General features: G+C 38.5%; 3 protein-coding genes across 3 annotated transcripts; 2 read left to right on the top strand and 1 right to left on the bottom strand.

Annotated features, from left to right (window-relative positions):
* Window positions 1–1,780: 1,780 nt before the first annotated feature.
* Window positions 1,781–3,005, top strand: LOC144647521 (uncharacterized). Its single transcript, XM_078507318.1, has one exon. It carries the CDS (start codon window positions 1,781–1,783, stop codon window positions 2,654–2,656), a length of 876 nt encoding a protein of 291 aa, XP_078363444.1. The 3' UTR covers window positions 2,657–3,005.
* Window positions 3,006–8,258: 5,253 nt separating this feature from the next.
* Window positions 8,259–16,416, top strand: LOC144645450 (uncharacterized). The gene is made up of 5 exons (XM_078505030.1): window positions 8,259–8,629; window positions 11,514–11,733; window positions 12,965–13,033; window positions 13,479–13,771; window positions 15,210–16,416. The coding sequence occupies exons 2-5, from the start codon at window positions 11,609–11,611 to the stop codon at window positions 15,419–15,421; spliced, it is 699 nt and encodes a 232-aa protein (XP_078361156.1). The 5' UTR covers window positions 8,259–8,629; window positions 11,514–11,608; the 3' UTR covers window positions 15,422–16,416.
* Window positions 16,417–16,541: 125 nt separating this feature from the next.
* On the bottom strand, window positions 16,542–20,978 carry LOC144645476 (uncharacterized). The gene is made up of 4 exons (XM_078505064.1): window positions 20,770–20,978; window positions 19,540–19,578; window positions 18,803–18,963; window positions 16,542–18,296 (listed from the first exon to the last, which is right to left on the bottom strand). The coding sequence occupies exons 1-4, from the start codon at window positions 20,880–20,882 to the stop codon at window positions 18,142–18,144; spliced, it is 468 nt and encodes a 155-aa protein (XP_078361190.1). The 5' UTR covers window positions 20,883–20,978; the 3' UTR covers window positions 16,542–18,141.
* Window positions 20,979–25,070: the final 4,092 nt, after the last annotated feature.

The raw sequence follows: 25,070 nt of genomic DNA, 5'->3' as shown, positions 1-25,070 counted from the left end.
CGAATAAATAAAGTAGAAAAGCAGCAACTGAATAATTTACGAAAGAACGGCAAACTGACACAGTTTCATTCATTGTACGTCATAAAATTAGGCTCAGCACCTTTGTAAAGTTTGTTACCTTTTAATCTTGGCCTTGTCCTTTTATACTTCAATAAACCTGTTCCACTTTGAGCTCAATTTTGCTTCAAATAATATAGCAGTCTTGATGACAGCGGCCGTGGAGCCGTAAACTACAAGTACAATGTAAACACTTGCTTCGTTCGACTTGCACAAGACTTGTAGTTTCCAGAAAAGCTTTTGCTTCGGATCTCCTCGTAAATCTTAACTGTTGTCACAATTTCCAGGATATTAAGACGACTTTAGAGGGGATTGTTCGAGGAAAATCTTGGGAAGAAAACTCTCTCGCTCGCTTTCCTCGTATGACAGTATGTTTCATTCAACTCAAGAAGTGAACACCGCGCCAGAATTTTCGCGCCTTCTCATACTATCACTTCGTTAACATCAAAATGAAATGTCCAGTCGATTTAAACTTGAGAATAATTTAATAAAACAATTATTCCATTCGCCCTTGTTGGATACGGGTCGTTAAAGCCAACTCGGCGCTTCGCGCCTCGTTTGCTATTTACCACCTTGTATCCAACGCGGGCTCATGGAATAATTGTTAAATAACATTTCTTCTTACAATTTCTTGGGAATAGCTACTAGCTCGATCGTCAGTGAACCGAAATATAATCATATGACGTCATCACCTGTTACCATAGCAACAGTATATGGGTGTAAATAAGAGCCATCATGGGGCTTCTAACGGTAATAGGGCAAAAATTAAGTCGGTGACCCCTATTTTTCTGAATCGTATCCAATTCTACATAAAAAGGGTGCAATTACAGTACTTACCCGCTTATAAGAACCTGCAATTTAAGAACCTGTTAGCTAAAAATATCAATTTAGACCCCATTTACATAAGAACCTATTTAGCCTAAAATTTGAAACAGGTTCTTATAGAAAGGTTCTTATAGAAATTAACCTAAAAAAAATCTTCATATATGTATATATTTCATTAGATATATATCATTAAAGCAACTTTTAGCCTGATACTGAGAATTAAAATATCTACTAAAATGGGTCATGGCCACATACTGTACTGTCTAAAGGCCAGGCCTGTTTTGGCATTAAATTAATATACATGCCACCTTTCTACCATTCACAGGTGTAAAATATATTTCTCATTAAATAAGAACCTATTTAAGAACCTGCGTAGCCTAAAATTTTCCTAAGCACCATTTACATAAGATCCCGTTTAGGCTAAATTTGAAAAAATGGGTTGTTATAAGCGGGTAAGTGTGGGAGGCAAGATCCCGTCTTTCGCATGCGTATAAAACGTTGTCCGCTGGTTAATGCCTCGATTTGCTAAGAAGAGTCGCTTGCTCGCTTTCGTCAGCATATTTATCAGTCATTAAGTTAACCTGTAAATCCAAGTTTTGTTAATAAATGAAGTAAACTAAAGCCACAGACAAAGCCGCCCAAGGAGAGATAGAGAAGTAAAGGTGTATTGCATGCTTTAGTTTCGGAAATTTCGTAGGTTTGGTTGGAAGTCCACTCCGGGGTCTACACGATCGATCGCAGTGCGTACATAAAATTTTCTCCTCGGCACCATGTATGCTGATCGACAAAAATTTTTTTCTTCAGCTAATAGAAGACACGTGGAGAGACACGTGGTGTGTCATGGCGGACGGCAGCACATTTCAGTAGTCTGCCACCTTGTTCCCCGCAGTTATATTTAATGGAGAGTAAGGATAAAGGAAAAGAGGGACAAATAACATACTATTTCCCAGGTAAACGTGGTGAAAGAAGTAGCGACAGCAGCTCGCCTGGCTCTGAGAAACCGCCCGCGAAGTCCGTGAAGTTTACGGAAGACAACATGTTGGAGCAGGAGGACATCCGTAAAGTTCTGAACACCATTCAAGATAACACAAACAAACTTCTCGAAGAAAACAAGGCTTTACGTAACCAGTATTCTGAGCTCCAGAAGTCATTGGAATTTCATATAGCCAAAATAGAAACGATAACGACGGAAAACGAAGCACTAAAGAAAGAAATGAAATCTATGAAGAAGCGTTTAAATGAAGCCACCGAAGAACGTGACGAAATGTACGAAGATTTGGGGACTGCCATCAACCAACTGGATGATTTAGAGCAGTACACCCGCAAACACAACCTGGAAATTCATGGCATTCCAGAAACGCCAGATGAAAACATCGCAGAGCGAGTTACTGCACTTGGAAATGTGCTCAACGTTACGATCCGCACCGACGATATAGACATATGTCACAGGCTTCAAACAAGCAAGAATTCCAGTAAACCCAAGCCAATTATTGTCAGGTTCAAATCCTATAGAGCAAAGAAAGAACTATATGGAGCTCGTAAGCAGTTAAAAGGTCAGAATCTGAACCAAGTGTTTAATGGAGGTGGCATTGTTTACATCAACGAAAATCTAACAAGAATGCGACGCGAGCTGTTTGCCAAAGTGTGGAAACGAAAGAAGTCGGAGCATTGGCACAGCGCCTGGACGACAGACGGTAAAATCTTTGTTAAAATAGAGGCAACTGACTATCCTATAAGAATTTATAATAACGAAGACTTGGATAGGATTTACTGATCGATGTTAATTTTTCACACTTCGCATTTACTCATTTATCTGTTCTGACCGCTTCAATCGTTATATTTCCCTTTATGCTATGAAATTAATTTTGAGTATTGTCACTCTGTAGTTTTATAATGCGGGGAATCGTAGAGGGGATCCTTTCCGATCGATGAATTTATTTTATTTACTAAGGCTATCTCCTCTATACATGAAGTCGTTTAACGGCTTGATTAGATTTTTGTTTAGTGTTTCGTGGTATTTCTTTCTTTTTTTGGTGGCACCACATCTGGGGACAACTTTTTTTGGCTGGGGCTCTGGTGCAGGTGTTGAGCCGTAATTACATTTGCAATGGGTTTTAAATGTGTTTCCCTTAATATCAGAGGCATAAATAAGTCGATCAAACGCAGAAATTTATTTAGGTGGCTTCATAATGGCAAATATGACTTAATTTTTCTGCAGGAAACCTACAGTGACAAAACAATCGAAAACGTTTGGCGTGCAGAATGGGGTGGTGACATTTGCTTTTCCCATGGCTCTAAACATAGCAGAGGCGTGATGATTCTTTTTCGACCAACCTTAAAAGCAGAGAATATTTGCATTACTAATGATAAGAACGGAAGAATGCTTATTGTTCGCTTCACACTCCAAGACGAAGAATTTTGTTTAGCCAATGTTTACGCTCCCAATGACCAAAACCAACAATTAAATTTTTTTAACGAATTAACGAGCAAGCTACGTCCTCATGTGAATGTAAATCTTATAATGGGAGGCGATTTTAATTGTCCACTCCAAAATATTGATAAAATAGGTGGAAAAGATATCAGCGGTAAGAAAAAAGTTATCCACAGCATAAAGGAAATGAGCGGCAACTTAAATCTCGATGATATATGGAGATTTCATCATCCAAATGATAAGCGCTTTACCTGGCAGAATAGTTCAGGAAAAATAAGATGTCGATTAGACTATTGGCTTATTTCAAAACATTTAGTTCCACGTACTAGTATGACGGATGTGCTATCATATTACGACTCAGACCATTCCCCAATTTATGCTGAAATCGCGTATAAAAATAAGCAAAAAAAAGCTGGCCCTGGGGTTTTGGAAATTTAACAACTCTCTTCTTGACAATGAAGAATTTATAACAAACCTAAAATTCTTTTTACTTCATGCCAAGAAAAAGCATAGTGGAACAAGTGACAAAAGACTCTATTGGGAGATGATTAAAATGGAGATTAGAGATTTTTGTATCCGTTTCTCTAAACGTCTTGCTAAAGGAAAAAAATCAAAAGAAATAAATTTACTCTGCAAGTTAAAACAATTAAATACGCGTTTGGATCAAAATCCGCTAGCAGCTAATTTAGCAACAGACATTGAACGTGTCAAGCTTGAACTTCAAAGAATCGCTGAACATAAAACAAAAGGTGCGATTATAAGAAGCAGGGCACGGTGGTGCGAACATGGCGAAAGAAACACGAAATATTTTATGAATCTAGAGAAGCGCTCGCATGAAAGGAAGCATATTGTTAAATTGAAAACCGATCAAAACGAGTATGTTGAGGAACCGAACAGGATCTTGTGTGAGATGGAAACTTTTTATAAAGCTTTATATGCCTCACAAATAACAGATAACACATTTGATGCTTCAGCCCCGTCATTCTTAAATCTTGACAATGTACAGAGACTTGATAGCGAGCAGCAAAAATCCTGCGAGGGCCTTATCACTGAAGAAGAATGCTTAGCCGCTCTTAAAACGTTTGAGAAAAACAAAACCCCAGGTTCAGATGGACTGACTACAGAATTTTACTTATGCTTCTGGGATTCCGTGGTAACTCCTTTAATAGACTGTTTAAATGAAGCCTATCATAGAGGTGAAATGTCGTTCTCGCAAAGGAGAGGTGTGATTTCTCTGTTACCTAAAAAGAATAAAGATACCCTCCTTCTCAAAAATTGGCGGCCAATCACGTTGTTGAATATTGACTACAAAATAGCAACGAAATGTATTGCAAAACGATTAGAGAAAGTCTTACCAACGTTGATAAATAATGATCAAACAGGGTACGTTAAAAACCGCTTTATAGGAGAAAATATTCGGCTAATATCTGATGTAATTGAATTTTACGAGAAAAAACAACTACCTGGCATGTTACTTTTCATAGATTTTGAAAAAGCATTTGATTCCCTAGAGTGGAAGTACCTGTTTAAAGTCCTTGAATTAATGAACTTTGGGCCAATTTTCCAAAAATGGATCCACACCTTCTATTCCAATATCACCAGCTGTGTGATAAATAACGGATTTGCGTCCGATTTCTTCCAGCTTCAAAGAGGAGTCCGACAAGGATGCCCCTTATCGGGGCTCTTATTTGTCCTGGCAATTGAGGTACTTGGTCAAGCGATTAGGAATAATGAAAATATTAGTGGTTTGAAAATAAACGACACCGAATTAAAATTAAGTATGTACGCGGATGATATCACAGCCTTTATAAAAGATGATCGCTCTGCTAATCACTTGTTTAATCTTTTAAATGATTTTGGAGGCTGTTCAGGTTTAAAAATAAATACTTCTAAAACGGAGGGAATGTGGCTGGGCAGTCTTAAATGCAACTTGGGTCAACGTTCTAAATTTAATATTTCGTGGCCTGAAAAATATCTAATCGCGCTAGGTGTGGCCTTCGCATATGATCAGTCTGTTAGTTACAAAATTAATTTCGAGGAAAAACTTGTTGCGCTAAAGAAAATTTTAAACCAATGGACGACCAGAGGCTTAACTTTAATGGGAAGAATTTGTATCATCAAAACCCTCGCTATCTCCAAGCTTGTTTATAATACCTCCGTTCTCACAACACCACCAAATTTTTCTAGTGAAGTTAATGATATTTGTTTCAAGTTCATATGGAACTTTAAGCCCGATAAGGTCAAACGTAACACGCTTATTGGTCCTATAGAGAAAGGGGGCCTTAACATGGTAGATTTCAACATGATGAACAAATCTTTAAAGGGAGCATGGGTTAAACGTTTATATGAAGCTGGTGATAACAAATGGTGCTCCCTCTTCTCATCTGCTACATCCCAATATGGTGGTTCGTTTCTTTTGGAATGTAATTTTAATGTATCTGATCTTAATTTCGTCTCGTATGTACCGTCCTTTTACAAGGAAGTATTGAATGTCTGGCAGGAGCTACATTCTAAAGACCCTTCTTCTGCTAAGGAATATGAAAACGAAATTATTTGGAATAACCGCTATATTAAAATAGATGGTAAATCAGTCTTCTATCCATCTTGGCATAGAAAAGGAGTTATTAAAATCGGTCATCTGCTAAATGAGAACAGAACGTTTTTATCCTGGTCTGAGTTTCAACATAGATATGGTATGACGGTAAACTTCTTAACGTATTACGGCCTTCTCACCGCGATCCCTGAAGAATGGAAAAAATCAATTTTAAATTCCGAACGAATGCTTACCGATGTTGACAGTAATGAGCTTCCTCTTGCGAATGTCACCGCCAAATCTGCTCGCGAACTGCTTGTTATGAAAGTGTTTAAAGCCCCAAACATAGAAACTAAGCTTATAGAAAACCGTCTTCCTGCTAAAGCCATTTATGAATTGCCATTCAAAGTTACAATAGAAAATAAACTCAGATGTTTCCAATACAAGGTCATACATAACATTCTACCCACTAATAACAGACTTTACAAAATGAAATTGAAAAGTTCTCCCAGTTGTGATCGTTGTAGCTCTTCATACGAAACTTTGCCTCATTTGCTGTATGAGTGTCCGACGGTACAATTATTCTGGAAAAAAGTTATTGCATGGTGGAATGAAAAACGTTCAGAAAATATCACCCTAATTGACACAGATATTTTTTACGGTTATAAACCAGATTTAAGTAATTTTTATGCCCTGAATCATTTCCTCATCATCGCCAAGTATCACATTTTTCTGTCCTGGTTGAATTCAGCATATCCGAATCTAGATATCTTCCTTCTCTTACTCAATCAAAAGATTCTCTATGAACGCACAATCGCTGTTAAAAATAATAGTTTGACGAAATTCAAAGCAAAATGGACAACACTTTGTGCCTGAGTTCCCCCAAGTTACCCCGCCCCCTGCCCAGAGGTTGTGCCGCAATCTATTTATTTATTTATTTATTTTTTTATTTATTTTTCGTTTCATAGTAAAATAAAATACATACAGTTAGTATTAGAGTTAGTAGTAAAAAATTGAACTTTGTAAATAGATCGTAACTTTAAAATGTAATAGTAATATAATGTAATATTTTTTGTAAGAGTGCTATTTGTTATAGTAGGTATTGTAAGGCGTGTTATTGCGACATTATTATTTAAAAAGAAAATGTATATCAAATAATGTAATAAGTAATGTCTTTTAATTAGCATCGTAGGTAGTGTATGTATTTGTTAAGTAAGTAGTGTTCTTTGTGTGTCAATAAATAAATTAAATAAATAAAATAAAATAAAAAAAATAAAAAATAGTAACAATAAAGACTTTGTGCGGTTTGAATTCCTGGTTCAGTCAAATGCCCAAAATCGGCTAGGCAAATGAAAGAATTTCTGTAGATTTCAATTCTTAGAAGGGTGAAAAGGAAGTTGAGGTTGACGAGAAAGCTGCTCATTAAGTCGTATCTGGAAAATACAGAGAGGAAAGCTTAGTTAAAACAAAGCGCGACTGATAGCCTGCGCAGCAAGCGTTCACGAATTTTTGCGCGCGAAAAATGAGACGACTGACAAGAAGAATGAAAAAGACCTCGCCCCAATTTCCGAGATTAAAAACTCTTCAGTGGAAAGGATCGTTTTATTTCATTTCCCACCGAAATATGCAGCCGCGTATTTCATCGAGGGGCGTGGTAATAGTGCGAAAAAGCAAAATGGCGCAGTGATATTCCGAGAACCTCTGAACCTCTGAAGGTAACTTATTGTTATTTTTTTTCGCGGGATTTAATTTTCGCGATTTTCGCGATTTTTAAAATGTCACATTTTAGCGTATTTTTTGGCCAAGTCCCGCAAAATATGCCCGTTGCATTTTCGCGAAATTAAGTTCCCGCGAAAATAAGTAACAATGATAATGTATTCTACTGTTCTTTTATATCCACAATTTCCTCGCCCCCCTCTCTCTGCATTTTCTGGATCCGCCCATGATAGCTGAGAGCACAAATAACTTGGGCGTTTAAAAGAATGAGCTCTCCTAAACGACGACATGGCAAAACAATAGAGACTTGTCGCTAGCATAAAGCTTTCAAACCTGTATGCTAACTGAGTGATACCTTGACACTGAGGTCGACTCGACCTCAGTTTGAAGATACCAGGGTTCCACTCTCTCTAGTCGTAGATCATCTTGAACTTTTAAATGGAGCTCTTTATCATTGAACATTAGGCAATGATATATTACGCAAAATGCAATCTACTTTTATTGAAGTGCCGACTAATACAAATCAGAATATTTGAGTGGTCAATATCAAACAACTTTCTTGACCCCGAAGACGAAAATTTCGATTGCGAAAGTACATACTTTCTTGCATGTCGCCCATCGACAAACAAGAATTAGCTAAGAGTAAAGTTGATTGACGTGTGTTGGGCATGAATATTGAAACAAAAGGAGTCTCTAAGGAACAAATGACGTAACATCAAGACGTTTACTTAGACATCAATGGATAAGTCAAAAACTAAGAAAAATTTGCATGCAAAAGCTCACGGTAATCTCCAGACTATTCAGACACACAAGGAAACGTTTGTGCAACTTGGCAGACGGCCGTGTTTTGAACAACGAAGGCACGAGTAGATTGCACGTTTTGGGCGCGTTTGAAACTGTTCCCGCCTAGGAGCGTAATGCTTTGTCAGGTTCTTGGGTTTTGAAGCCTCGTCGTTTTCTGCACGTTTTTTTTTGGTCAACAAAATTTTCTTGGTCGGATGCATGTCTTTGAGGCTATGGAATCCTTGGCGAGACGGGGCAAGCTGGCATCTTAGTTAACATCCAAGGTGAGTGAAAATGCATGTAAAATAGAATTACGTTCTTTAGCTCTTTTGAGTCCCGTTAATGCCTTGTTGTGCAGTTTAGTTGAGTTTTGCATTCACTGCAAGGATTACGACAGATTCTAAAATTGGACGCTGAGCTTTCCCTGTTTAAGTACTAGCTAAGCGTGGCGGACAATGCCTTGCCGACGCAAATATTCTTGACATCATAAAGTGATTAACAAATCTGATCGCCTTTGCGTTCTCCTTTGCAGCACTGATTTCAAACAAATAAATATATTTCAGCTGCTACACGGATTCTTGAAAGACATTGTTTTTTGTAGTTTTCAATCTGTGAAACAATTTGTAGTAATTGCGTGGTCGTTTTGCAAAATCGACAGGAAATTATATTTCCTGGTCTCTGAAGTGTGCCGCTAAGGATCATACGTTTCCTGCTTCTTCAAAGCAAATTAGACGCAGTTCCGACTAGCAATGTAATTTATAACTGACTCTCGGTTATGTTACCAAAACCTTTCTGCTCGAAATCGGCTCGTCAAGTCGCTACTGCATGCATTCAGTTTCAGCTCAAACGAGCAAAATTCTTTCTCTTTAATTTACGTTGCTTAGAAAGAAGTAGCCAGAACTCTTGAAAGTCTTTTTGAGGCAAAGAGAGGAGATAGGGTCCCCACATGTAGAAGTAAAAACTGCAAGCTAGTGAAAGTCTTGGCTCTAACGTATTCATCTTTACCGCACGCGGCTTCCGAACATCAGCTTTCATGTTCTTCAAACTGTTTTTTATTGCCCGCAACCCACACGCCTCCGCTTGTTTGCATTGTTCTCTCGCGATATTCAAATCAATTTAACCCCGTTATCACCCCTGAACAAACTGCCCTTTATGTGCAATTTTAAAGCCGCTCGGCTGCATGTTACCATCGTACAACTGCATAGTAGCGACAAATCAAGCGATAATTTTCAAATCCTTTCCGGCTACTTTAACTTTATGCATTTCTTTGCTAAGGAAATTAAACAATCAAGTTTGCGTTCATTGACATAGTAAAAGTAAACATACGATTTTGCGCCTTTCAGACGTGTACAATCAGTCGTTGTATTGTACTTTAGTAATTCCGCTTTCGTTTCGCTATTTTCTTTTTTTCAATCTCAGGATAAGCCAGCTTATACATTGTTTCTCTGTATAAGATTAAATTATTTTCTGGCTCTATACTAGCCCATTAGAGTATGAATTTGTAAATCCTATTAGGGTAAACTATTCAAATTATAATAAAATTTCATACGCGCGTTTAATTAAATCAGCGTCGTCAAAAATTTCCCGGTCTTCCGACAAATCCATTAAACAACAAAATCTAATACACTTTGTACCACTTTGGCAAATACAGGCAAGGAGCATCTTGCGGCCAAAGAAGTTTCACAACTTTGGTTTGAAAGGGTATGAAGATAACCAATAAGCTTTTATGATGTGATTTTACAAATGAAAAATTGTTTACCTTGCTCAGGATGTATTACATAAGTGGCTCTCTTTTAGGTACGGTATGATTACAGATTCGCTCGCTCAATTTTGCGGCCATGAATCGAGTTGAATTTCTTTCAGTAACGACTTACGCTCGTTCCATTTAGTGGTCGTCTGTTGTTGTCAAGCTTTTGGGGAGTCTCGTCTTTCACTGAAGAGATCGGAAGCTAAAAAGTGTACCGTATGGTATATAGCATTTAAGCTGACTTAATATGTTATTAAGACCGTGACAAACATGAAGTAACGATAAGAAAAGACATGCCGGCCGGGGTAAAAAAAAAGTCTCTGTCCTTGATTGAATAGCGTTTGTTTTAACAATGACAGCCTTCTCAGTTCGATCAAAAGAAGGTGATCACTTTTTCTTGGTTCTTTTTCATTTGCAATACAAATTAATATTCTTTTGTTTATTTCTTTGTTTGTGAAGTAACAATCGCAACTGCATGTAAGCCAGCTTTTTCTTCCCGCTTTCCTCAATCTTATCGCTACACCCAACTTGCGCAATTTTACAATGGGCAAACTAAAGGTGATTTGTCGGAGTTGGATTTCAAACATTTCAATCCTAGCTGTAGAGAAGAAACGGCAATATAGACCTTCTTCAAAGCGCGCTGAGATGTTTAGTGAAGAGCAAACGCACTTCCGAAAAAAGAAATATCGAGCGGCATCAGAGAGTCCCATAACAGTCATAAATTAATTAATAAAGCTTTCAATCCGCGGCTTAAAATTTTGATTCTCCTAACTGATCGCCATACGTTTCTTTCAAAATTTAATAGGAGAGTTACGTGGCAAATCAAGACAATATCCCCAAGTTGATTATTTTCTTTATTCTCCTCATTGTGTGCTTTACAATGTATGGAAATTGTAAAGAGATGTTAGACGTGGAACATTTTATAATGGTTAAAATGAAAGCTCAGCAACTCAAGCGTCCTTTTAAACCTGGTTTTCACTAGCGACGCAACTGACAAGCGCACGCATAAGCCCAATCACGCAAAAAGGACAAATTTTGATCCTTGTTCTTGTGCTTGCCGCAAGCACAAGCACAAGCATAAAACTGTAATGCACTTGTGCTTTTGTTTGAGTCGAAGCCGTTTTTACGGTGAAATAAGAGCTGTTATTCTTGCGCTTGTGTTTGCGCTTGTGCTTGCGTCGCTAGTGAAAACCAGGCTTTACGCATTATGCATAAATAGCAAAATTTTCAACAACGGATCAATTTAACCCTTTTGTTTTCTTTGTAACAAAAACAAGTCCCGTAAGACTTAAACTTGCCTTTAACATTTTAAACAAGAAAGCTCTCTTTTGTATAAATAACCAGCAAATCAACTTTTGGTACGACTGACGCTTACTCCATACAGACGCTAAGTTTTTCCTCCTTTGTACATTCTTTTTTAGCCTTCGCTTTTAATTCTCTCTCACAAGCCGTGGACGCGCTTTTGTGTGAAATCAAATCAAGTTCCCATTGCCGCTGATTTTGGGAATATTTCACGATGACCGAGATCATCGACCTTGAAGATGTTTCAAGAGAACTGGACTACGACAGTATATATGGCCAAGACGACAATAACAATCACAGGGTCGACGTGGAATCGCCAGCAGACTCCATGTCTGATTTGTAAGTATTTCGTTATGTGTTTAGAGTATTGTTTGCAGTTTACAGTAAGTTGTGTAATAATTACGAATTGACTGACCGGGTTGGACGCGCGCGCCAGAAAAGAACTGCAGAATCTGTCCTGGGCCTGTTTCTGAGGGAGACTGGACAAGCTGAGGTCTATAGTTTATAAAGTGAGGATTGTGAGGTTTTCTATTCATTTTGCAAGGTGTGCTTTGAAATTGTATGCGCAGGCACGCAGTCGAAAAACTACCCTTTTTGCTTTGATTTAGACTTTCTAAAAGTCGTTCGCTTCTCATTTCCGCTTCGCGCTCGCTCTCGCGCTTCGCGGTCTGTGAGCTCAATTTGTAAGAAAGTCTAGCTTTGATTGCGTAGCATGTAAATCAAATAGTCTGAAGTGGATATGACCTGTGTCGGTACTTTGCAGATTTTGCCGTTAGGCCCGTTCCGCACGCCATCACTCTCAATTCAACTAACAACTATCAGTCACTACAGAAATTATTTACGTAATTCAGATTTCTGCTTTGTTCATTCAGATTTCGAAGCTCCGGCAAGGTGTTATTGGCATACTTAATAGTATTCAAAATAACAAAGAGTTGTATAGTTAGTTAACGTTATTTATGTGTACACCTCCTATTACGCTCTCTCTCGGGACTCTCTTAAATTAAGCGTGGCCGGCCAAACTCCATTGTCTGCGAGACGCACCCCACACAAGAGACAATGTAATCTTCTTTTCGCTTTGCTGGAACGGTAATTGTGTCCTTTGTAGACTGGGATATAATGAACCTTACTTTTTATTATTTTTGCAATGTCGATGCGTGTTGCGCCACCTTTCAAAGAAACGTCGCCGAGAAAACGTAAGCAGTGAAAGAGTTAAATTCTCATCGCGCTACAAATTAATAATAGCTTCATTCTAGGATTCGACCATTCAAGTTATAAGCCGGCAGCGTTCTGATAATGCGCAGCACTACAAACTCTTTGTTTCACATTCTAACGATGTCTGCAGCTTCCTCCCCCCCCCCCCCCCCCCACCACTACCACCACCATCTACCCCCTCCCCAAAGAAAGACACAAAAATGAGTTTTATACAGCGGCGCGGACATTAGTATAAGTTCTCGCCTTTTTTGCTTTCGAGAGTTGCAATGTAAGAAAGATAAATGTGGTGACGGCCGGTTCGTTTAAACTCCTGTTCGTTAAATCTTACCTAACATACTTTCCTTTTTCTCTTATTCAGGAAAAAAGGGCAACAGCCAAGACTTATTACAATCAAGTCGTACACTGAAATATGCATAGAGGCTGGAGAGTAAGTTTTTCGATGTATTACAGCTGAGATTGGCTTTTTAAAACCATTTCTCTCGTCAGACTATGTTATTTTATTATGATTATAATTATCGAGAGCTTTCTATAGCTGCTTTGAATGCAACGAAGTTAATGCACCTTATTTGATGGTTTAACATTATAGTATGCGCGGATATATGCGAGTTGCGCAATACGGGGCGAGTAAAAATACGAGCCATGAGCAAGATTTCCGCTCGTATTTTATTTCAAACCATCGAATACGGGATTTATTATTCCACTTTGTTTTCCACTAAGTTCGGGTCCGTATTCCATAAGTTTGTCCGCCCGTATTTTTGCCGTGTTCTAGTAATAACGTGTCATATTTTGCGTGTTCTTTTGCACTAATATGGTAAAATGGCGCAAAAGTGGAATAATAGTATTTTTTATAAATCTTTCCTGTGTACTTTTAGAACAACAGAAGAGTCTTCCCCAAGAGTTAAACCGAAGTTTAAAACAGACACCAAGTTCAAAGATTCAGAAAGAAATAGTAGACTCACAGAACTCGCCGCGGCGCCTGACTCGAAGCGAAAGTTCTCGAGACCGAAGATGAAATTTCCCAAAAGCAAGGACAAGGTAAACGTATGGAGCAAACAGAAAAAAGCAGAGGCGAAGAAGAAGGAGCAAGTGCCTTGTTGGTTGACCGTGTTTGTGTTCTGCTGTGGTGTCAGCAAGGAACATCAGTGGTATAGCTTGCTGGGAAAAGGTAGGATGCACGAAATATTTCATTCTATTCAGTATTCTTGCAGTTTCATCTCGCCGCATCCTTGGAAGCAACACAGATAAAATAACAGAAATGATTGACCTGTTTCCAGTGAAAGTGATTTCTTCATAGCTCAGTATACCGGTAGACACGGAGGTCGATCAGGAATGGGTTTAGTTGCAAAGGCAGCTGAAATCAATGATCTTAATTTCTTCACTTTACTCTCTATCCGCAGTCTTTCAAGATCTTTTGAGGGTCTTGAGGGTTAGACCTTATTTCAAACCATTTATCAGTTAAGACAGCTAAGGTGATATAAAAGGAATAAAGTACAGTCGAACCTCTTTAAAACGGACACAATTGTGGACCTTCCGAAAGTAAATTCAACAAAATATGGCCTTAAATCGTGGAGATATACTGCATTGAAACTGTGAAACTCTATACCAGACGACATAAGGAAAATAATTTTAAAATGAACCTAAGAACATTACAGTCGGGGGAATAAGTGCCAGTTTTGGCAATTCTTCGTTGAAGCACTCGAAGAATTTCCGAATTATTTTATCCAATCAAAAACTAGCGCGAGCGCTCACGAGTACTCCGGGAGCCGTCCCGCGTATAAATACGTCATGTTGCTTAGCAACTTCTGGGACGAAAACCGCAAGCTCGATCACTTCTCGGAGAAGTGATGTCGCCATCAACTGGCACTTGTTCCCCCGACTGATTAAATCTTACGGGACTTTGAGCGAGTAGTTTGTCAATTTTTATTATTGCTATTTTACTGTTTTTAATAATATTTTAATTTTTTTTTTAATTTGTAAATTTTAAATTTTTATATTTTTAATCTTAGTTAGACAATATTGTAATTTGTAGTTATTCTTAATTATAGCTTAATCTATTTTTATACACTTCCAAGGAGTTTTTATTTTTCTATTTTGTATTTTTATTTCGTGGCGCATCTGAAAACTAGCTTTTTAGCTAAGTGTGCGGACCACGTTAAATAAAGATTGTGTGATTGTGGACACCAAAGGGAACAGGGAAGCGTGTCCGTATTACAGATAGAGGTGGAGTTTATATGAACTTAAGTTTCTTTCGGACCAAGTAAACTACCGTACTTACTCAAAGAATCGCCGCCCTCGAAAAATCCCCACATTTGGGACAAAGAATTTAACAGGTGCCACCCCCCAATAAGTGCAGCGGTCCCGATGCGACTCTTATTCGAGGAATTCTGTATAACTATAAAACCACGTGACTACAAAGCAACTCTAAAACAGCATTAGGAATTTCTTTTCATCAAAAGTGATTATATTTCACCGCTCGCCCAAAAGCTCTCTTAATCCAGATGGTGGGAGCTCAATTGACCTTTCCTGGTAATTTCATTCGTAAACATCATAAGTTCTTACTATTTTCTGCGTTCTCAAGTTAACGCTGCTATTTTGTTCCACAGGTGCATTTTTGACGTTCTTCATGTTCATTGTGTACCTCGTAGCAAGTATAACTGTTCTTCCTTTCCTCATTATCGCCTCTGTGGTCGGAGCTGTTTTCCTCAGCGCGGGTGTAGTATCATACCTCGCTCTTTCCTCCAAGAAAGTTGGCGTTTCATTTGACGATGACGGTGACGGCTCTTGTCTCGGGGCCGTCTGGGGGTCCTGGGTCTAGTATAAACATTGGCTAAGAGGAAACTAGATTCCGGGGCTCCCTACAGTCTCACACTAGTATCGTTTTGCCTGGACAGTTAAGTCAGTCTTCCTGGGAGCTTGGTGAACACAATACAACGGAGAGGACAGCTGATACTGTCTTTTCATACTGAAATATCGATGGGGATCTTTGTTGGAGGACTGGATCTTTTTTTCAGGACTGAACACTGGAAAGATCCTTTGTCATCAAGCTGAATTGAGGTGTTGGGACGAATATAAAGTCATTGCTAGAGTCTCTCAAAGAGTGAGAAACACTGTCACGCCCATTTTCTGGGAGGGCTCGAAACTTTCGTAAAGGTATTCAACAGGATACTCGTTCTAAAATGCTGATCTGAAATTAATACTTAAGTGCGAAATTTGTCATTAGTTACTTAATTTGAACTCACGACACGTCACATAACCCTTCGTGGTTTTTGAGTTTAAGACTTCAAAACTGGTGTCATGAAAACTTTTACGAGAGTGGAGACATGAGACGTGTGAAACGTTTCGAGCTCAAAAAGATGGCGAGCTTTTTATCGCCCTCGACCACAGACAGTTTCTACTATTTCCTCAATGGTTGCTGAACAGCCCATAAGAGAGAAGTAGTGCTGTCAAACGTGGGAAAGTGGTCGACCTTATTTTTAACTCATTATTTTCCCCGCGTTTTAGAGGAAGGTGTCGGGCTGCTTGCAGTCCCCCCTATTTTAGTTTTTACTAGTGTCGCACGAACTTAGACCAGAATATGGGATTTCTCCTTTTGAATCAAAAGAGTAAAGTTGTACTTTAAAAGTTGCACTTAAACCGCTTAAATTGTATCTATCTGGAGTCAGGCCTGAGGTGGATGAACTACCTTTGTTAGGAAATGATTCCCTGACATTTTTAACCTTCTTGTAAATAGTTTGATTCATTCGAAGACTTACATAGATTGAGCGTTTTATTTGAATCCTCGCATGGGAGAGTTGTGTAATGTAATTTTCATATTTTTATTTAAGAATAAGTGTAAAATGAGGACTGTATTATTTATTTTAATTGCACAAAGCAATACAATGCCTGTAAAATAGTAGATTAAGTAATTAAAATTAACAAGTAATTATAAATCCCTTTATGTTCATAACTTCCATGACTGCAATCAACGTGTTAAAAAAAAATCATCTGAAATTGTCAAATAGTCACCACAAAAAGTAAACTATAACAAACTCCCTGAATAAGAGGGGGGAAAGGGGGGCGTAGGTGACGTACCGCTGGACAGGCTATGATTTTCAAGGCCTTTCGTCTTCAACAAATTAAAGATGTACTTTAAATTTTGAATAGGGTATCGATGCAGCCATTTTTGGAGAGAGAAAAAAACCTTTGCACTCGTGAACTGGCGACTCTTTTTGGAAGCCTGGTTGTCCATTAAGGATCCGCACTCTGGGAACGACTATGCTGTCATTTCAGAGGTTTACAAGTCCTTGTCACGCGCATGAGTTTCGCGCCACGTTTCTTTTGTTTCAAACTTTTACACGTTATGTTTTAAAGCGCGCGCAAACGTGCTGCTATTTTAAATCGCGTGTGAAAGCTTTGATTTTTTAACTGATGAAGGCTTAAGCAATAGCCGAAACGTCTTGGAAAATAACATCAAAAACACAGTCAGTGACAAACCTTCAACCAACTATGAACTGGTTTTAGTTTGGTTATAATCCGTCTTTTTATCAGGGGTCGATTTGAAGTGTTGTACCATGTTTTACGTTGACTAGCCGATGACAACACTTAACTGTGCCATCAGTGAAAAGGCAATCAATGTTGATATTTACTCATGACTGAAATACACTGAAGCAGAACAAAATGGCTATGACGATTGTTTTAAAACTCTTAAAAGCACGATATGATATTCTGGGTGTCCAGTCTTAAACAGGGTAGCGAAGTGAGCGGGTTTTGTCTTAAATAGGGTCACTCAGGGCTCGCCACCATCCAAACCTAAGCTCCTCTAAAAGGTGCCCCCCGCCCCCATACTATCGCCGAACGATACTCTATCCACCCATTTAATTTTAGATGATCACTAAGTTTTCAAACAACAACTAATTTTAAAATCACGTAGGTGATAATAACGACCTTAAATATTTAATTAATCAATTCGGCGTGATAGCCTGTGTCAGAGCACAAGCGAGGCAGCCTTTTGGCAAGCAAGATCATTGCTGGTTTTGATTTTTTTTAACGTATTTGCTGAAAAACAATCTACACTCTGTTTGGTTAGAGCATGTCACGCGAGTTTGGTCAACTATATAACAGCAAATACGAAACAATATTAATTAAAGAGACACTGTCACGGGGATTTTAATGCTTTTCGGTAAAAAGTACTAAAATTGGCGAATAGGTCTTCCCGTACATGAAATGCACATAGTACATCAAGATGAAGATATAAAGTAAAATGTTGTTGAAGGAAGAAGGGAGCCATAATAATTTTTAGGTGTTTTCCAGTCCACAAGGACAAGACTTAAAGAAATCAGCCTGGTCGATTTTTTCAAGTTGAGATCTAAAGTTCCTGATGGCATCACAATAATATGACTTGTTTATCGCTTCGTGTCTTTAGGCTCTTGAGTTTTTGAAGTGAAACTGGTGACAGTGTCTCTTGAAACATAACTGATTTGTTGGAAAGCCATCTTTCACTTTTACAGTTAGTCTTGTGCAGTAACTTGAACTGCTACCAAACGTTTTATGCTGTTATCAATTGAACAGTGGAGCGTTTTCGTTATCGCTATCTCTGCAGCAGCCCAATGGATAACAAATGCACAAACAGACAAGGTACAATATAAGAAAGGGAAGCAAAAGAACTCCGATAATCAAATACAACAGCAGAAGGACAAGCACCCAGAAACAACCTGAAAAAATAAAAAAAGAACGATTGTTCTCTTTCTGTCCTGAGCTCAAAATATCAATTCTCTTTGCGATTGTGTTACAGTTCTTCTAATGTTAGTTCGGAGAATCTAGTGGTACATCAACAGGCAAATACGATGACTCGATAACGAGTAGTTAAATAGTCATATTATAATCATGATATAAATAATAAAATAACGATAATTTTGAAGCAGTCGTTTTATCGGTCTGTACTCACATTGCTGTATTTTCGGTCAGCTCAAGAAACCAATTTCAGACACCAAAATCAAGTTTTCACTTCTCATTTGATTTCTCTGACTATAAATGCCGTTATTTCCCTAGTAAGCCCCGGAGAGGGTGGGGAGGTCGCTTAACGGCAAGATTTTAAATGCTTTTAAATGCTTGTTTCACCGTTAACGTTTTAAAAGTGAAACTATGCGCTAAATTCGTCAGGCTTCATGGATGGACGCAAATGGTAGTTGGGGACTGTCGGAATCTTAAAAGTTCTTACCTTTTCCTTCGAGCTTGTACCATTCATATTCGCTGTCGCACGCCAAACAGCAATAATCAGTGCAGCTTTTCTGCTCCCTATAGCTTATGGCAGGGGTTTGGTACCGGGGACTTGGACCAGGTAACGCCGGGCGGCCTCCTTGTAACGCGGGACGGTAACCGCTGAAAATATACGAGAAATGCTTCGCGTCACGCCATCCCCTTTCTTTTGTCTCTTGGTTTTTTGTGGCTGTCTCATTATTTATGCCAGGAAATTTGCAATGACATCATACAAAATCTGTTTCTTAATTTCGGATTTGTTTGTTGGTTTTAGTTATTGTGTGTTTTTGTTGTAGGTTCATGTTGTTTTGTTGTTTCTATTGTTGTTGCTTTTATGTTTTTGCGCCCCAAAAGGCGGTGGTTCTAGGCTCTGCCCAGGGATTAGATTAGGGGGAGAGGGGGCGAGAGAGAGAAGGGGACAGGAAATGTAGTAAGGAAAGCCATGCCTCTTCACCTCAGAAACCAATCATGAGAATCTTATCTTAAGTGTAAGATAATTAATGCAAGATAAAATTTAACCGCAAGGATGGTGTTTACGATTAGAGATTAGTTTTCCAATGTGATGATCTCCTGATTAGCATGGATTTTCTATGGGAGAATTGGACATTAGTTGTCCTAAAAGCACTCATTGTTATTAGTAGATTTAATTAAAGAAAGCTAATAATATAATATCAATGTCAAACATGTGACTGACTTTACCCGGCTGGTTCCACAATATTCACTTGAACTGCAACAACACTTGAAAAAAAAAAATAAAAGATCATTTATCAAAATGAAAAAAGTATTAAAACCCACAACTTAGCTACAATGTCTTCAGTCTTTGTCTTTCTTGAAACACAACTCTTGTTTAATGGCACAGTTGATTTCAGAAAACCGGATCGTGAAAATTAAAAAGGTAACGGCTTACTAATGGGATTATAAAATTTGCATATTTTCCGTTTCGACGTTTCACAGTTTACTTCTTCAGTTTATGTCACTGCAGTTATAACACAAACAATTTATTTCGGTGTTGGCTTTCGCGAATTGAGACGTTTGACCTTTGGTACCCCTTACTAAGGCTCAAATTATTTCAGATATTTAGCAATTGGCGCTGCGTTACAACAGGCAAACTGGCGAACATTCAAGTAAAATTGGTATCTGTACGTTGTGAACACTGAAGAGAATAAAACACGACGCTAAACCCCAGTTCGCCGTTAAAGAGCCTCGCATTCAGATTAATAAAACAGCCATTCCATATAGATGCTGAGGCAACAAATGTGAGCGAATTTATTCCGGATGATTGTGTAAGTCGACAGAAAAACAAGTGATCAAAAATAAAAAAAAATAAAGAAAAAGTCGACAGAAAAAATAACCAGTTTGTATGTGTTTAGGCATGTATGTATGCCTTCTGTTACGTTACAAATGTATCGTCGTGAAAGCTAAGAGGAGGCAGATAACGCCAAAATTTCGTTCGTTCATTCGACGACCAAAAGCCCCGGATCATGTGACCGTCAACAGCACAAAACAACAGTACGACATTTTGTGCGCAAATTTACCGAATTTTCATAACGTTCTTGTAAGCAGTCACGACCAAATGTAAGACATCATTTAATGTGTTATTCCTGCGATAATAATGACGCACTTTCACTTTCGATCGAGTGATAAATATAGCGTGTTTAAAAGAAATCTTAAATCACTTCCGCTTTGCCACGAATTCAGTCACGATATCGCTACACACTAAAAAGATATCTGCATAAACAGACTAACAGTAGAAAATATCATCTACGCTTTAGATATCTCCGATTGTAGCTGAATGGAAACTCGTGTATTTAGTTCAAAAGTGGATACGGTATGGAAAGAAAGCATTTTTTCAGCAATCGAAGCTTTTATTATTAAATGTAAATCGTATGTTTTTTTGCGAGCTCCGTACGTCTAATTTCAAAGACTAACCCTTCATCCGTTGCAGCTATCAGCGTCTGTCTCGATACTTCAACTCCTCCAATCCTGGCACGTTCTTCTTGGACAGCTATTATGGCATCTCGTCCCGGGTTGTTGTTCCTCATTTTTCGCTTACAACTTGTTTGAGCTGCTCATTGATTTCACTGACTCGGAGTGTGTTACTTGCTGCTGCTATAAGCCTCCTCCCCAGGCTCCCAACTCACTCACAACGATATGCCTGGTCAAAATTCTCTGTTCGTTTGCTTTGTTATCAACAAAAAATTCTTTTATTGATCAACTCGAAACGCATCAAATAAGAGATAACAGGACTTACGTCTTTTAAGACGTCATTTAAAAACGTGAAGTGTGCATTTTAGCCGGCCGATTATATAAGGCAAAAACAGCGGCGAGTTTTGTAAAATGAAACTCTGTAGCTTTAGGGCCCGATTATATGGCGAATTTCAGCCCGGTTTGCCGGGCTGGAAAGTGTTGCTATTAAACGGAGAATTTAACAGGGCGTCTCCTTTATTTCCGACCATCGATTTTGGTTCGAGAATTCGAATTGTCTCATTTGCTGGGATTTTAAAGCCTTTACCTAGTTAAGCTATAAAATGGGTTTCATTTGATTTAAAATTCTTATTTGTATTTTTTAGGATTTATCGAAGTTTGGTCCGATCCACAGCAATTACGCGCCTTCCGAAACGGTTAAAATAGCACATATTGCAATTGCTCTCAAAAAATAAATATTCACTTAAAAGATCCAGTTCTTTTTGTAAACTATGGACTCATCATTGTGGTTTATTTAGCAATGTTTCAATTATGATTCCTTCTGGTTTCTTCATAGGCCAAAAGAAGATTTCCGACCCCCCTAAAAATAAATCCAGCTTTGAACGAAACACGGAAATAGCCCAACTTTGAAGGCAAATTTAAAAAATGTGGCACCTGCTTGAGACTACTTAATTACATGAAAGGAATCTATAAATGACCCTTCCTTAAAAACAAGAATAAAATTTGTCAGCATACCAAGTCTGCAAAGCTGACAACCGCTTAAAATTCAGGAAATTTTCAAAATTAAAAAGTAACGAACACCTCGTCTTTACACATTCTTCGGATAAATTTGCATACTAAAACCTCATAAGGTCTCTTACCTGGCTTAAGAATGTCTGTTCCGGTCTTTACAGTCATCTCTGAATTCTAGGTAACTTCAAAACTAATAGCTTTTTCCTTCAGCTGTAGGTTTGTACACGTTTAGAACCAGTTGCATCTTCGTAGCGTGACTGTCACATCGCAACATATGTAAAAGAAGCGTGGAAGTTCTTTGTATCGCTGATCGTAGTGTTGCTCAAAGCCGCTTTTGATCGGGCATATTCCTCTTAAAGCGTTTGCAGGGACATGTTAAGATTAGTGTTACCACGCATATAAGTAGTAAACGGTGAGCCGAGATCGATGAATGTTACCGCCATCTTGTGTTGACAACAGGTGTATTCGTTCCCAGTCTCCTAGGAGCTTAACATTTCAGTCAGCCTGACACTTTTTGAAAGGGACAGTAAGAGATATGAAATATCTAAGATCCGTCTATAAGCGGAACTTCGGTATATCAGTGTAGCTCTTGTGGATCTTGGGTTGGCGATGAGCCCTTCCTATTGCGCAAATCTCGGTTCATTTGACCTTTAATGATTGATTTCCTCAATAGGTTTGTTCGACATAAGTAACAAAGTTTAAATTTCACTTGATATTTCGCTTGAGTGCAGGGAATAATTTAAGCGAGGAGTTCCACCAACAACTGCAGTGGAAATTATATTGGCCACTTTGTAAAGGTAATCACATGATTTCGAGTGCAATTTGGGAAAAATAAGCACAAGTCAATTTTTCAAAGGCTAACAAAACTGCACGACCCCGTAGGGCGAGTGTCATTTGTAGTCTTTTAAAAAATTACGAGTGCTTATTTATCCCAAATTGCACGAGAAAAAATCGTGTGATTACGTATTAATAATATTTATGAAAAAATTGCGAGAAAATATCATGCGCAAATCCATTTATTCAAACTTGGCAAATATTATCATGCGTTCATTCAAAATGAGGTCAAAGCCCACACAACGTACAGGTTTCTCAATGTTTTAAAAGTTTCTTAGCCGAAAAATCTGGTTAAAAAGTCAACGAATTGTCTGATAAAAGATCCTGGGTTTTACCTCTTTCTTTTATCTCTTTCTTCTGCTTCTAATATTTGTCGAGCTTGAAGGCTTTCGACGGCCAGCTGAGTGAAGCTGTTTCCCTTTCCCTTCAACACTTCCTTGGACGAAACAATTCTCTGTCCCGTACAATAGAAAGCCTATAGGTTCTGTTCTCTAAGTACAGTGCCTTTCGACAGGTGTTTAAGCGATGTAGTCATTACTTGATTGAGGCTATCTGGTCCATATTGGCCAATGTGCTTGTTTTTGAATTTGGCGTAAATAAATTCGCTCAAGCAAAGCGTGAAGCTTAGTCGGCTCGTAGTTTAAATTTCGTTGGCAATTCCCTTCTTGAGAAACCAGTTATTCCAAAAAGAGAACCAAAAACCCGTGCTTTTCAGTGCTATGGTGTTTAGAGTTGTCTTCCGGTCCTCTACTGTGCTCAAAACGCCTGCCTTTTTTTACTCGCCACCATCAAAGCAGATCCAAACTTTGCGCCATTCAGATCACGTGGAAGCGTTTGATTGGCCCTCTGTGCATGGGTGCCTTTGTTAATTAACCAATCAAAATGCTCTGTATGTTTCTCTTTTTTGCACTGAATTTCCTTTTTTCTGCACTAACCTAAATTAATTCATTTCTGCATTTCTACTAAAAACTGCATTTCTCTAAGCCAGTCAGATTCGAAAAATATTTTCATGTATATTATTAGTCAAAGAAATCTGCCAAGGCTTGTTAATAAATTTAAAGGTGACTTGATTCTATATAAATGATGCGCTGTTCATTCACCGGCCCCTTGTCCATTTACATAGATCGATCATTGACGATTCCTCAAAAAGAAAGCCGTGACTGAAGCAGACTGGAAACGAGTTGTGATACTAGTGGTTCAGCCCCGCTTTTAGGCGCAAAATTCTGAGCAATACAATTATTTTTTAATTGTCCAGCTAGCGATACAATGTGGGATAATAATAACGTTTTGAAGTCAACCAATCAGACGCGAGTATTTACGGAAGCAGTATTATTAATAATTTTAATGTTTCCTTTGATTTATTTGATTGGTTTGTTTAGTTTTTACTAATTCAGCAAGGCGTTTATTTGGCAACCTCCCTACCGTACATTTTACGCAAATGGCCAGTGTATTATATTAACTCAAACTTTTTCACTGGATGTCAGTTTACTCAGATGAAGTTTACGAGAAATTCCATTTTATATATTATTCTTTTTTGGTACTCCATTTTCAACAAATCTTGGGTGCATTACAGATCTGCTATACAATGGATTTTATTGCTTCGAAGCAATTTTGGAGAGGAACTTGGACGATGCTACAAAAATATATGTGTGGAATTTGTGGTGTGCTGGAAGAAGTTTATCTTGGTGACGGATATGAAAAGAACTGTTGCAGCTAATAAAGTAGCATTTGTTACTCGGGATACCTTGGATACTCTGGATACCCTGGATACTCAGGATACCCTGGATACCCAGGATACCCTGGATACTTAGAATACCCTGGATACTCAGGATACCCTGGATACCTAGGTTACCCTGGATACTCAGGATACCCTGGATACCCAGGATACCTTGGATACCCTGGATACTCTTGATGATATCCTGGAAACTCAGGATACCCTGGATACTTAGAATACCCTGGATACTCAGGATACCCTGGATACCCAGGATACCCTGGATACTCAGGATACCCTGGATACTATGAAATATAAATGCCGCAAATCTGAGACCAAAAGCAACAACAAGCGGTATTTGAATGACTCCATGACTACAGCAACGCTGATGAACCACGTGACTTCCTATGTGCAATATTATTGGTTTGCTACCCTCGCAACCTTTCACACATCACGGGCCAATCACAGTAGACCTTACGATAGCTGCTACAGAACTGGAGATAACAAGATCCAGCAAAAAGAAGTACTGGGGTTTACCTTTGCAATTATTCAAGAGCAAACTACTCGCGAGTCAACGCTACTTTGGCTAACCGGAATGCTTTTTAGATCAGAGTAGTTCCTGTGTTTAGTGACTCGTCTTCTGCCTACCATTCACCATGACAGGAGTCAGCGATGACTGGGTTATTTGACTCGGGCTCATCCATGTGTCAGCCCCGACTTGAGCTCGGATTTGTTGGAAGTAGTTGTA

This window comes from Oculina patagonica, chromosome 3, assembly GCF_052425735.1.
Source record: "Oculina patagonica isolate OP01 chromosome 3, crgOcupat, whole genome shotgun sequence".
In the NCBI taxonomy this organism is placed as follows: Eukaryota; Metazoa; Cnidaria; class Anthozoa; order Scleractinia; family Oculinidae; genus Oculina; species Oculina patagonica.
Note: the sequence above shows the minus strand (reverse complement) of the source record. Positions and strands in the feature narration are given on the sequence as shown.

What these genes read in the sequence shown, in the direction of transcription:
- LOC144647521 (XM_078507318.1), top strand. Translation starts at nt 1,781, where the DNA reads ATGGAGAGTAAGGATAAAGGAAAAGAGGGACAAATAACATACTATTTC.
- LOC144645476 (XM_078505064.1), bottom strand. Translation starts at nt 20,882, where the DNA reads ATGAGGAACAACAACCCGGGACGAGATGCCATAATAGCTGTCCAAGAA. An exon ending in AATATTGTGGAACCAGCCGG is followed by an intron (nt 18,964 to 19,539) that starts GTAAAGTCAGTC and finishes GTATATTTTCAG; the next exon opens with CGGTTACCGTCCCGCGTTAC. An exon ending in GTACAAGCTCGAAGGAAAAG is followed by an intron (nt 18,297 to 18,802) that starts GTAAGAACTTTT and finishes TTATTTTTTCAG; the next exon opens with GTTGTTTCTGGGTGCTTGTC.
- LOC144645450 (XM_078505030.1), top strand. Translation starts at nt 11,609, where the DNA reads ATGACCGAGATCATCGACCTTGAAGATGTTTCAAGAGAACTGGACTAC. An exon ending in GCAGACTCCATGTCTGATTT is followed by an intron (nt 11,734 to 12,964) that starts GTAAGTATTTCG and finishes TCTCTTATTCAG; the next exon opens with GAAAAAAGGGCAACAGCCAA. An exon ending in ATATGCATAGAGGCTGGAGA is followed by an intron (nt 13,034 to 13,478) that starts GTAAGTTTTTCG and finishes GTGTACTTTTAG; the next exon opens with AACAACAGAAGAGTCTTCCC.